A 13,046-nucleotide genomic window follows, 5' to 3' on the forward strand; every position below is an offset into this window, starting at 1 on the left:
TAGCTTCGTTTAGCTTCGTTTAGCTTAGCTTAGCTTCGTTTAGCTTCGCTTAGCTTCGTTTAGCTTCGCTTAGCTTCGTTTAGCTTCGTTTAGCTTAGCTTAGCTTCGTTTAGCTTCGTTTAGCTTCGATTAGCTTCGTTTAGCTTAGCTTAGCTTCGTTTAGCTTCGTTTAGCTTAGCTTAGCTTCGTTTAGCTTAGCTTAGCTTCGTTTAGCTTCGCTTAGCTTCGTTTAGCTTAGCTTAGCTTCGTTTAGCTTCGTTTAGATTCGTTTAGCTTCGTTTAGCTTCGTTTAGCTTAGGTTAGCTTCGTTTAGCTTCGTTTAGCTTAGCTTAGCTTCGTTTAGCTTCGTTTAGCTTCGATTAGCTTAGCTTAGCTTAGCTTAGCTTAGCTTATCTTCGTTTAGCTTATCTTCGTTTAGCTTAGCTTAGCTTAGCTTAGCTTAGCTTCGTTTAGCTTAGCTTCGTTTAGCTTAGCTTAGCTTCGTTTAGCTTATCTTAGCTTCGATTAGCTTAGCTTAGCTTCGTTTAGCTTCGTTTAGCTTAGCTTAGCTTCGTTTAGCTTCGTTTAGCTTCGTTTAGCTTCGCTTAGCTTCGTTAAGCTTCGTTAAGCTTCGTTTAGCTTAGCTTAGCTTCGTTTAGCTTCCTTTAGCTTAGCTTAGCTTCGTTTAGCTTCGTTTAGCTTGGCTTAGCTTCGTTTAGCTTCGTTTAGCTTAGATTAGCTTCGTTTAGCTTCGTTTAGCTTCGCTTAGCTTCGTTTAGCTTCGTTTAGCTTCGCTTAGCTTCGTTTAGCTTCGCTTAGCTTCGTTTAGCTTCGTTTAGTTTCGTTTAGCTTAGCTTAGCTTCGTTTAGCTTCGTTTAGCTTCGTTTAGCTTAGCTTAGCTTCGTTTAGCTTAGCTTAGCTTCGTTTAGCTTCGTTTAGCTTAGCTTAGCTTCGTTTAGCTTACCTTAGCTTCGTTTAGCTTAGCTTAGCTTCGTTTAGCTTCGTTTAGCTTAGCTTAGCTTAGCTTCGTTTAGCTTCGTTAAGCTTCGTTTAGCTTAGCTTAGCTTCGTTTAGCTTCGTTTAGCTTAGCTTAGCTCAGCTTAGCTTAGCTTCGTTTAGCTTCGTTTAGCTTCGTTTAGCTTAGCTTAGCTTCGTTTAGCTTCGTTTTGCTTGGTTTAGCTTCGTTTAACTTCGTTTAGCTTAGCTTCGTTTAGCTTCGTTTAGCTTCGTTTAGCTTAGCTTCGTTTAGCTTCGTTTAGATTAGCTTAGCTTCGTTTAGCTTCGTTTAGATTAGCTTAGCTTCGTTTAGCTTCGCTTAGCTTCGTTTAGCTTAGCTTAGCTTCGTTTAGCTTCGCTTAGCTTAGCTTCGTTTAGCTTAGCTTCGTTTGGCTTCGCTTAGCTTAGCTTAGCTTAGCTTATCTTCGTTTAGCTTATCTTCGTTTAGCTTAGCTCAGCTTAGCTTAGCTTAGCTTAGCTTAGCTTCGTTTAGCTTAGCTTAGCTTCGTTTAGCTTAGCTTAGCTTCGTTTAGCTTCGTTTAGCTTCGTTTAGCTTAGCTTAGCTTCGTTTAGCTTCGTTTAGCTTCGCTTAGCTTCGTTTAGCTTCGCTTAGCTTCGTTTAGCTTCGCTTAGCTTCGTTTAGCTTCGTTTAGCTTAGCTTAGCTTCGTTTAGCTTCGTTTAGCTTCGATTAGCTTCGTTTAGCTTAGCTTAGCTTCGTTTAGCTTCGTTTAGCTTAGCTTAGCTTCGTTTAGCTTAGCTTAGCTTCGTTTAGCTTCGCTTAGCTTCGTTTAGCTTAGCTTAGCTTCGTTTAGCTTCGTTTAGATTCGTTTAGCTTCGTTTAGCTTCGTTTAGCTTAGGTTAGCTTCGTTTAGCTTCGTTTAGCTTAGCTTAGCTTCGTTTAGCTTCGTTTAGCTTCGATTAGCTTAGCTTAGCTTAGCTTAGCTTAGCTTATCTTCGTTTAGCTTATCTTCGTTTAGCTTAGCTTAGCTTAGCTTAGCTTAGCTTCGTTTAGCTTAGCTTCGTTTAGCTTAGCTTAGCTTCGTTTAGCTTAGCTTAGCTTCGTTAAGCTTCGTTAAGCTTCGTTTAGCTTAGCTTAGCTTCGTTTAGCTTCCTTTAGCTTAGCTTAGCTTCGTTTAGCTTCGTTTAGCTTGGCTTAGCTTCGTTTAGCTTCGTTTAGCTTCGTTTAGCTTAGATTAGCTTTGTTTAGCTTCGTTTAGCTTAGCTTAGCTTCGTTTAGCTTCGTTTAGCTTAGCTTAGCTTCGTTTAGCTTCGTTTAGCTTCGTTAAGCTTCGTTTAGCTTCGCTTAGCTTAGATTAGCTTCGTTTAGCTTCGTTTAGCTTAGCTTAGCTTCGCTTAGCTTCGTTTAGCTTCGCTTAGCTTCGTTTAGCTTCGTTTAGCTTCGTTTAGCTTAGCTTAGCTTCGTTTAGCTTCGTTTAGCTTCGCTTAGCTTCGTTTAGCTTCGTTTAGCTTCGCTTAGCTTCGTTTAGCTTCGTTTAGCTTCGCTTAGCTTAGCTTAGCTTCGTTTAGCTTCGTTTAGCTTAGCTTAGCTTCGTTTAGCTTCCTTTAGCTTCGTTTAACTTCGTTTAGCTTAGCTTAGCTTCGTTTAGCTTAGCTTAGCTTCGTTTAGCTTCGTTTAGCTTCGTTTAGCTTAGCTTAGCTTCGTTTAGCTTCGTTTAGCTTCGTTTAACTTAGCTTAGCTTCGTTTAGCTTCGTTTAGCTTAGCTTAGCTTCGTTTACCTTAGCTTAGCTTCGTTTAGCTTCGTTTAGCTTAGCTTAGCTTCGTTTAGCTTCGTTTAGCTTCGTTAAGCTTCGTTTAGCTTCGTTTAGCTTAGCTTAGCTTCGCTTAGCTTCGTTTAGCTTCGCTTAGCTTCGTTTAGCTTCGTTTAGCTTAGCTTAGCTTCGTTTAGCTTCGTTTAGCTTCGCTTAGCTTCGTTTAGCTTCGCTTAGCTTCGTTTAGCTTCGTTTAGCTTCGCTTAGCTTAGCTTAGCTTCGTTTAGCTTCGTTTAGCTTAGCTTAGCTTCGTTTAGCTTCCTTTAGCTTCGTTTAACTTCGTTTAGCTTAGCTTAGCTTCGTTTAGCTTAGCTTAGCTTCGTTTAGCTTCGTTTAGCTTCCTTTAGCTTAGCTTAGCTTCGTTTAGCTTCGTTTAGCTTAGCTTAGCTTCGTTTACCTTAGCTTAGCTTCGTTTAGCTTCGTTTAGCTTCGCTTAGCTTCGTTTAGCTTCGTTTAGATTAGCTTAGCTTCGTTTAGCTTCGCTTAGCTTCGTTTAGCTTAGCTTAGCTTCGTTTAGCTTCGTTTAGCTTAGCTTAGCTTCGTTTAGCTTCGTTTAGCTTCGTTTAGATTAGCTTAGCTTCGTTTAGCTTCGTTTAGCTTCGCTTAGCTTCGTTTAGCTTAGCTTAGCTTCGTTTAGCTTCGTTTAGCTTAGCTTAGCTTCGTTTAGCTTCGTTTAGCTTAGCTTAGCTTCGTTTAGCTTCGTTTAGCTTAGCTTAGCTTCGTTTAGCTTCGCTTAGCTTAGCTTCGTTTAGCTTAGCTTCGTTTAGCTTCGCTTAGCTTAGCTTAGCTTAGCTTATCTTCGTTTAGCTTAGCTCAGCTTAGCTTAGCTTAGCTTAGCTTAGCTTCGTTTAGCTTAGCTTAGCTTCGTTTAGCTTAGCTTAGCTTCGTTTAGCTTAGCTTAGCTTCGTTTAGCTTCGTTTAGCTTAGCTTAGCTTCGTTTAGCTTCGCTTAGCTTCGTTTAGCTTCGTTTAGCTTCGCTTAGCTTCGTTTAGCTTCGTTTAGTTTCGTTTAGCTTAGCTTAGCTTCGTTTAGCTTCGATTAGCTTCGTTTAGCTTAGCTTAGCTTCGTTTAGCTTCGTTTAGCTTCGTTTAGCTTAGCTTAGCTTCGTTTAGCTTCGTTTAGCTTAGCTTAGCTTCGTTTAGCTTCGTTTAGCTTAGCTTAGCTTCGTTTAGCTTCGCTTAGCTTCGTTTAGCTTCGCTTAGCTTCGTTTAGCTTAGCTTAGCTTCGTTTAGCTTCGTTTAGATTCGTTTAGCTTCGTTTAGCTTAGCTTAGCTTCGTTTAGCTTCGATTAGCTTAGCTTAGCTTAGCTTAGCTTAACTTATCTTCGTTTAGCTTATCTTCGTTTAGCTTAGCTTAGCTTAGCTTAGCTTAGCTTCGTTTAGCTTAGCTTAGCTTCGTTTAGCTTAGCTTAGCTTCGATTAGCTTAGCTTAGCTTCGTTTAGCTTAGCTTAGCTTCGTTTAGCTTCGTTTAGCTTAGCTTAGCTTAGCTTAGCTTAGCTTAGCTTCGTTTAGCTTCGCTTAGCTTCGTTTAGCTTCGTTTAGCTTCGCTTAGCTTCGTTTAGCTTCGTTTAGCTTAGCTTAGCTTCGTTTAGCTTCGTTTAGCTTCGATTAGCTTCGTTTAGCTTAGCTTAGCTTAGCTTAGCTTAGCTTAGCTTCGTTTAGCTTCGTTTAGCTTCGCTTAGCTTCGTTTAGCTTCGTTTAGCTTCGTTTAGCTTCGATTAGCTTCGTTTAGCTTAGCTTAGCTTCGTTTAGCTTCCTTTAGCTTCGTTTAACTTCGTTTAGCTTAGCTTAGCTTCGTTTAGCTTAGCTTAGCTTCGTTTAGCTTAGCTTAGCTTCGTTTAGCTTCGTTTAGCTTCGTTTAGCTTAGCTTAGCTTCGTTTAGCTTCGTTTAGCTTAGCTTAGCTTCGTTTACCTTAGCTTTGCTTCGTTTAGCTTCGTTTAGCTTCGCTTAGCTTCGTTTAGCTTCGTTTAGCTTCGTTTAGCTTAGCTTAGCTTCGTTTAGCTTAGCTTAGCTTCGTTTAGCTTCGTTTAGCTTAGCTTAGCTTCTTTTAGCTTCGTTTAGCTTCGTTTAGCTTCGTTTAGCTTAGCTTAGCTTCGTTTAGCTTCTTTTAGCTTAGCTTAGCTTCGTTTAGCTTCGTTTAGCTTCGTTTAGCTTAGCTTAGCTTAGCTTAGCTTAGCTTAGCTTCGTTTAGCTTCGTTTAGCTTAGCTTAGCTTAGCTTCGTTTAGCTTCGTTTAGCTTAGCTTAGCTTCGTTTAGCTTCGTTTAGCTTCGTTTAGCTTAGCTTAGCTTCGTTTAGCTTAGCTTAGCTTAGCTTCGTTTAGCTTCTTTTAGCTTCGTTTAGCTTCGCTTAGCTTAGCTTAGCTTCGTTTAGCTTCGTTTAGCTTAGCTTAGCTTCGTTTAGCTTAGCTTAGCTTCGTTTAGCTTAGCTTAGCTTCGTTTAGCTTCGTTTAGCTTCGTTTAGCTTAGTTTAGCTTCGTTTAGCTTAGCTTAGCTTCGTTTAGCTTCGTTTAGCTTCTTTTAGCTTAGCTTAGCCTCGTTTAGCTTCGTTTAGCTTAGCTTAGCTTCGTTTATCTTAGCTTAGCTTAGCTTCGTTTAGCTTCGTTTAGCTTAGCTTAGCTTAGCTTCTTTTAGCTTCGTTTAGCTTCGTTTAGCTTCGTTTAGCTTAGCTTAGCTTCGTTTAGCTTCGTTTAGCTTCGTTTAGCTTCTTTTAGCTTAGCTTAGCCTCGTTTAGCTTCGTTTAGCTTAGCTTAGGTTCGTTTAGCTTCGTTTAGCTTAGCTTAGCTTAGCTTCGTTTAGCTTCGTTTAGCTTAGCTTAGCTTCGTTTAGCTTCGTTTAGCTTAGCTTCGTTTAGCTTCGTTTAGCTTAGCTTAGCTTCGTTTAGCTTCGTTTAGCTTAGCTTAGCTTAGCTTCTTTTAGCTTCGTTTAGCTTCGCTTAGCTTAGCTTAGCTTCGTTTAGCTTCGCTTAGCTTAGCTTAGCTTCGTTTAGCTTCGTTTAGCTTCGTTAGGGAGTTAACATAGAGTGCCACTACTCTAAGCTCATCCTTATTAATAACTCCTTCGCTCGTCGATAGGGGGGCGCCACCAGTCTTTCACCCCATCACACATGCGAAGGGGCGAATGCCCTAAAACCGTCACAAAAATGACTCTCAACTGTTCCTCTTGTATCTCTATGATATACACAATAAGCTGCCCTTCGAGATAGGGAGTTGCCTATCCTATAGTGTGAAAACAAATTTCCTCACGCACATTCTTTATCCATGTATATTCTATCTCATTGGGGGGATGTCGGGGTCCCGGGGAACACTGTTTTTTTTTTTTTTTGATTTTTTGGTGAGTGAATCCAGTGATTAAATGAAGTATTTCAAAAATACTATTTAATAATAAAGTAAATTATCAGGTTCATATGAATAGTTTTATATTTTTTTAATTAAAGCCTTTTAACATATTTTAATTCTAAACTCTCTTGATAAATGGTACGTTAGTAGTTTCGATTTCGAACTTTCGTCTTTCGATTCTCGAAATTCGAAGTGCCGTGTTTTTAAGCCTTTGTCATTGAAAGCTAAACGTTTAGGCTAAGGCTTAAGAAATGCCAAAAACAAGGGTAATAATATTTTATTAAATAATAAAACAAATCGGTAGCGAATTTCAATTTTACAGAGTGGAAATTGTAGCCCCTCTCATCAATCGGACGAATCCTTGTCGGAGGGAAGTGAAACTTCGACTGAGGTTCTTCCTACAAGAGTTACACGGGCTATGAGATTGAAAAGGTGTGGTAAAACTGCAAACGATCCCGATGGTAAGGAAAAATTCCCCGAATCAAGATGCCAGAATTGTTTCCCTGATGCGTTATTTTTATTTATGAAGCTTCGTCTAGTAAATCGCAACGTGGCTTAAGAAAACGAGTTAGCGTTGTTTGTAAAAATGATCCAACGTGCGTCATTTGTTTGGAGCAATCTGACAGTGATTTGGTTTATTGTTCTAAATGCTGCAAAGGCCGTAAGTAAATAGTTTCTATTAAAAATCGGAAGGAAGTGAAACAGTTTATTGAAATTAGATCACTCTGAATGTCTTAAATTACCCGAACTCGTTACTCAAAAACTGAACGGTTACCACTGGAGGTGCGCTGATTGCAAAATTTGCGAGATATGTCAAAAAGAAGGGGTCAGTGCTTGGTTTAATTAGCGCATCCTCATTTTGTATCTTACTCTTAAAATTGTACACTATTTAGGAAAAAAACATTTCTACCTACAAATGTTGCGATCGCGGCTACCATCCGACTTGTTTACCCCCTCATTTGAGAATTCAGGCCTTGAGAATTTGTAACAAGTGCGGTGGCAAGGAGAATAAAAATCACGAGACTGATAGCGATATTTTTAGCGCCGAGGTGTCAACTGATACTGAAAACCCTAATAAAGAAAATCCCGAAATACCTCGGCGCCAAAATAGAGTTTTAAGAAGTCGACACATTCAAGAGGATAAAGTAAGCATTTTTGTTATTTACTTTTGAAATTTATTAATTTGAATTTTGTTTTCTTTTAAAATAAGGGCTCTGAAACGGAATCGGATCGAGAGAAATCTAAGGAAGCTTCAAACTTTAACAGAAGGAGTAGAAAAAAGAGACCAAGACCACCGCACTTTTCTCCTAGCAAGGAAAGTGAGAGTGACGACAGCGAAGGAGCCAGCGAATCTACAAATAAGCATTACGTTACTAGATCAGCCGGATCAAAGAGGAAAAACAAGGTTTCTGGTCAGTTAAGTCTGTCCTAAAATGTGGAATACTTAATAATATATTATTTTCAACATTTTAGAATGTAATGGCAGTGAATCGAGCTATCAACAAAGTCGTTTGGGAAATTTACTGCTTCGTTCTTCAAAGAGACGAACTAAAAGTGGTCGTCTATCTGCCGCCATGGATAATAACAATACGCGAGAGGTAAAATCCGAGAACAACCTTGACGTTGTTTCTAACGAAGAAGAGGAAGAAAATAAATGCTCCGTTCCTGGTTGCGATTCTCAAGGACATTTGAGTGGAAAATTTCCAAATCATTTTAATACGTTCACTTGTCCTTTGTATCATAATATGACAGCCGCGGAATGCGAAGTAAATTTCGATTATTTACTTCAATGAAATAAGATTGAAATAATAATTATTTTTTCTTTATTTAACCTAAAAGGAACGGTACGCTAGAAGAGTCAAGATTCAAGAAGAAAGGAAGCAGATTTCGGAGCAAAGCGCAATCGCCAAATTTGGTCTGCGAAAAATGGTATGAAATTAGTGCTAAAACAGGGTTGTCACGGGTCAATGAATTTAAAACTTGGTTGAAATTGGCGGATAAAGTCAGGGAAAACCAACAGAACCTGGATAAGTAAGGGATTTGGAAAATGGGGGGGGGGGGGGAAAGTCAGGGAACCTGCATAGAAATGAGTGAATTTGAATCTGAGTTGTTGCGTATACTTAATTGAGTTATAATTAATTATAGGGACCGACTATTGAACAAAAAGAGCGTCTGAATTTATTGATGGAGCAAAGGAAAAAATTAAGTTTGCCAAAATGCAAGCAGCAACAGCAACAATTAACGAATGCGGATACTGATAAAAATGAAGGGAAATTTCGTGAACCAGAGTTGGCTGCAGGATTGACTCCCGTCTTTGATTTGCAGATGTTCAGAGAAGCTCAAGCCAGAGCCGCTGAAGAAATAGTAAGTTTAGACAAATATTATTTAAGGCTGTTTCTATTTAGGCCCAATTTTTGGGCTTAAATAGCTGGGGACACTATTTAGGCTCAAATTTTGGGCTTAAATACTAGTCTGAATGATTTGGTAAGCTATTTAGCCCAAAATAGCACAAGAGACTGTTTATGCCAAATATTTGGGCATAATTAGTACACCTGAGATATTGGACTACTTAGACCCAAAATTTGGGCTAAAATAGCTAACTAGAAACACTATACTACTTTATCCCAAAATTAGGGCCTAAATAGCAGGTCTCCAAAAGCATGGATTAACTAACGCTAGGGATTGTTCACTAACTGGGTTTCCCATGTATTGCTATCGCCAACTACATGTTCCGAATGATTCCTTGATTCCCCTCTTCATTCCCCCAATTTATTGGACCAAAGCGGATGTAGATATAGCGCCATCTCTCGGCAAAATAAATCGTTTTTGCCCAATTTAGGCAGGATTTCAATTTTGACGTCACAGGCCACGTGATATTTGGTCCAATTTTCTTATAACTTCCTGGTAGGGATAGTAGCTGCTGCTAGGGGGCGTTTGGAACATGCATGCATTATATTTTTGGGGGAACGAACTATCCCTAGCGTTAGTTAATCCATGTCCAAAAGTCTTACTATTTAGGCCCAGAAATGTTAGCCATACAATTTTGGGCCTAAATAGCAATGGCCGCGCAGCGACGACTATTTAGGCCCAAAATTTTGATTATTTAATAAATGAGCTACTAACTAATCAATATTAGTTAAGAAAGTAATTGAGTATTGTCATATTGACCACAAAATTAAATGAACAATTGTAGCAAGAACAGAAGAGATATCAAAAAGGAAAACGAGGAGGATTTCGAACGATTGAGTTAGGAAAATACGAAATGGGCGTCTGGTATAATTCTCCATATCCCGAGGAATATCAATGTCTACCCATTCTCTACATATGCGAATTTTGTCTGAAATATATGAATAGCCCGACAATTCTGCGACGACACATGGTAAGCTCTAATTAATAGGGCTGTCCGAGTACTGTTTTCCTAGAAATTTGAGGGTACTCGCGAGTCCTCCGAAAGGCTAGTACACTATTCGACGTGTCCATTTTCCCCCCTATGCCAGTCTTATATTTTTCTTTAAACTTGGCCTTGTTTAATTTTTGTCGGGCTTGTCCATTTCTTCTTCGCGAGGGCTCAACTAAAGCAAGTTACATGATGTCTTTCAGTACCATAGGCTAATCGATCATGCAATGTGACTATGCGCGATAACAGTCCGTGGCTGCGTTAGCAAAGGCTAAGATATAGCTGCAATTGCCATGCTCAGACCTCAGTACGCGTTCTATTCCACGTTCGTAAAAAATTTTGGACTAGTTCAAACTAATAGTACTCCTTTTTCAAAAAATCTACTTCGAGTACTCGTTTTTTTTTTTATTATTATTATTCGATATTCGATTCAAAAATCATTATTCGTCTCGATATTCGTTAAGAAATTTTTTTGGGGTATTTGATATTCGTCTTGATAGTAAAAAAAGTGGTATTCGCGCAGCCCTAAATTATTTTTAATTTGAAGATTACGAATTGTTTTTCAGGCAAAATGCGTTTGGAGACATCCACCTGGTGACGAAATTTATCGAAGCAATAACATTTCGTTTTTCGAAGTTGACGGTGAAAAAAATAAGGTAGTCTTTAAATTAATCTCTAATTGTAGTTAGAGATTTAATCGAGTTTAATTGCAGGTGTATTGCCAAAACTTGTGTTTATTAGCGAAACTTTTTCTGGACCACAAAACGCTTTACTTTGACGTTGAGCCATTTTTATTTTACGTCATGACAGAAGCCGATTCGGAAGGATGCCATATTATTGGCTATTTTTCCAAAGAAAAGAATTCTTTCCTGAATTACAATGTTTCGTGTATTCTGACTTTACCACCTTATCAACGTAAAGGTTACGGAAGAATGCTGATTGATTTCAGTAAGTCGTTCATTTTTCACTGACATTTCCAGGGTTTGTACGGAACCTGGACGAGTCTGGTATTTGGAGTATTGGGGAAAAAATCAGGGATAGGTCAGGGATTTTGTTTGGTATAGTTAAACCAGGCTTCGAGCAATGATAAATATGGGCCCAGTTGTGATGAAGTGGACTCTGGTAAACACGTACTTAAAATGGTCAGGGATATTGAAAAAATTTTGGTCAGGGATATTGAAAAAATTTTGGTCAGGGATATTGAAAAAATTTTGGTCAGGGATACGCTGATAAAGTCAGGTATTTAGAAATGGGGAAAAAGTCAGGGATATGTTAGGGATTTTGTTTGGTATATCAAACCATGCTTCGAGCAATGCTAAATATGGGCCAAGTATGAACATGAAGTGGACTCTCGTAAACACTTTAAAATGATCAGGGATATTGACAAAATTTGGCTGGAAAAGTCAGGGAATTAAGTTTCTTCCTTAAAGTAAGGTATTTTGTTAGATGTATCAAACCATGCTTTCAGAAATGATAAATATGGGCCAGGTGTGGTGAAGAGCACTATGGTAAACACCTTAAAATGGTCAGGGATATTGGTAAAATTTGGTCAGGGATAAGCTGGAAAAGTCAGGGATATTCGGCAGAATCCTAATTTCTTTTATTTAAATGAATTGTAATTTTTAAATGAATTTTGCTTTTAAAATTAGGTTATTTGCTGAGTAAAGAAGAAGGGAAAATAGGTTCGCCTGAAAAACCCTTATCTGATTTGGGATTAATCTCGTATAGAAGTTATTGGAAAAGCATTTTACTCGAGTATTTAGCAAAATACGAAGGAAAGGAAATCTCCATAAAAGGTAACGAATTAATGCCGATTCTTTCCTCGCTTCCTAGATGTCGCTTTTGTAAAGGGCAAGTCTCATTTAAATCCTAAAAATTTTACTTCGTGCTGTACCTATAAATTAGAAGTGTGCGAGTCCTCATTTTTAGGTTTCGTGTCCTAGCCCGAGTCCTCGAGTCCATTGAGTCCTTAAATCATGGTTTCGAGTCCAAAATTCATCTTAGTCCAAATTTATTATTTGTTTACAATAAATTTACTAATTTCATTTTTTCTAACTGTTCCAAAACGAAACATTAATATTAATGTTACCTTTTTGAAATATGAAAATAATTTTATCACTAACTGATAAAGTTGACTATTAAAAAATATCGCGCCCTTTTAGTTATACTACAAAGATGCACTTGGCATAAATGATGTATCACTGTATTAATATGAGATACAAGTGATAATTTATCACTCGTTGATCTGAGCTATACACCAGACATAAATGATTCATGTACATGCAGTAGGTGAATTTCGGGTGAATATCGAATCTTCAATATTCACTACGTTTTATATATGTTAGTGTTGGTGATTCGTGGATGAATGGCGGACTGTACAAGTGTACATTAATTCACGAATGTTTGTGAAGTACGCGGCTGGTGTAACTCGGGTGAATATTGAATGTCCTATATTTAACAAGGTGTATCTAAACCCAGTGAAGTGTTACTTGATGTCTGATATTCATCCGACACGCGCCTACTGAGTTCTTAACAAACAGTATCGACTGAGCACCGAAGTGATTTTTGGATGTTATTCACCTGATATTGCTATCAGGAACCCTCCCCTCATTTCATTAAGGTTTTACTTTGAACGTGACCGATATCCATGGGTATATATTAGTGACGCGAGTGTCACCCATGAATCACCTTCGAGTATGAAAAGCCATCTAACGTGACACTGGTATTCGCAAATGAAATACTTCTCAAACACAAGTGATAATCATTGACACGTTGTGTCACGTAATATTCACTTGTACTTGGTAACAATCACGTGAAATTCGTGTAATATCTACCCACTTATCACGCAATATTTTAGTAAGGGTGATTCACGATAAATGATAAGAAAACCCGCTTTTGGGAGGCTAGACGTATCTCGTAACGCGTAAATCTTAACCTTAACGATGATGTTGGAGTAAAAGCCAATATGGTTTTCCGCGAACATGTTTGCTCCGATTTGCCAACAGCGAACGCGGTGACACAGACACGTCCAGTGTTATACCTCTTCTCAACGTCATCGTCACTGCTAGAGGTTAAAAATAACATTCTTTCTTTGTTTTCTGTTGTAGATATGAGTCAAGAAACGGCAATCAACGCTTACGACATTGTTACAACGCTCCAGGCTTTAGGATTGCTGAAGTATTGGAAAGGAAGACATTTGGTCCTTAAAAATATGGTTAGTGTTCTTTTGTCTATTTTTATCACACGATGAAGCGAAAAGGAAGGGGTTTGTAAATTTCCATGGTTTACTTAAAGGATCTATTGGAGGATTATTTATCGAAGGCCAAAAAAAGGGGCTCCCAACAATGCATTAACGCTGGCTGTTTAAGATGGAAGCCCTATAATGCCAATAATCAAACCAGTAAATAAATAAATAATCTAATGACGGTGTATATTTATTATCTGATGTCGATATTCTTAACTTTTTGTATAATTCCCGAGTTCACTTTTTATCCTTACTACTATATTACCCGCTTCTAAATTGTAAATGTATATTACGGTGTTTAAATAAAGCTCATTCCATTTTAA

General features: G+C 38.3%; 1 protein-coding gene across 3 annotated transcripts; it reads left to right on the forward strand.

The window, feature by feature from the left end:
- Positions 1-6,047: 6,047 nt before the first annotated feature.
- Positions 6,048-13,046, forward strand: LOC149623145 (histone acetyltransferase KAT7-like). Of its 3 annotated transcripts, none has more exons than XM_089853251.1 (15): positions 6,048-6,348; positions 6,405-6,543; positions 6,612-6,743; positions 6,802-6,908; positions 6,976-7,227; positions 7,293-7,494; positions 7,556-7,848; positions 7,922-8,011; positions 8,228-8,446; positions 9,276-9,461; positions 10,046-10,135; positions 10,193-10,427; positions 11,129-11,275; positions 12,587-12,693; positions 12,774-13,046. In XM_089853251.1, the coding sequence occupies exons 1-15, from the start codon at positions 6,334-6,336 to the stop codon at positions 12,885-12,887; spliced, it is 2,328 nt and encodes a 775-aa protein (XP_089709377.1). In that variant the 5' UTR covers positions 6,048-6,333; the 3' UTR covers positions 12,888-13,046. The 3 variants fall into 3 exon arrangements, with proteins under 3 accessions (XP_089709377.1, XP_089709376.1, XP_089709378.1); XM_089853250.1 differs by having other exon boundaries at positions 6,048-6,220; positions 6,387-6,543; XM_089853252.1 differs by having other exon boundaries at positions 6,048-6,220.

The sequence above is a fragment of the Phalangium opilio genome, unplaced genomic scaffold (genome assembly GCF_054372755.1).
Source record: "Phalangium opilio isolate 3A_F unplaced genomic scaffold, DU_Popi_V2 ptg000113l_1, whole genome shotgun sequence".
NCBI lineage: Eukaryota > Metazoa > Arthropoda > Arachnida > Opiliones > Phalangiidae > Phalangium > Phalangium opilio.

Bases quoted from the DNA above. Each gene is read 5' to 3' on its own strand.
- LOC149623145 (XM_089853250.1), top strand. The intron at 6,909-6,975 runs GTCAGTGCTTGG...TACACTATTTAG, and splicing joins AGATATGTCAAAAAGAAGGG to GAAAAAAACATTTCTACCTA. The intron at 10,428-11,128 runs GTAAGTCGTTCA...TTTTAAAATTAG, and splicing joins AAGAATGCTGATTGATTTCA to GTTATTTGCTGAGTAAAGAA.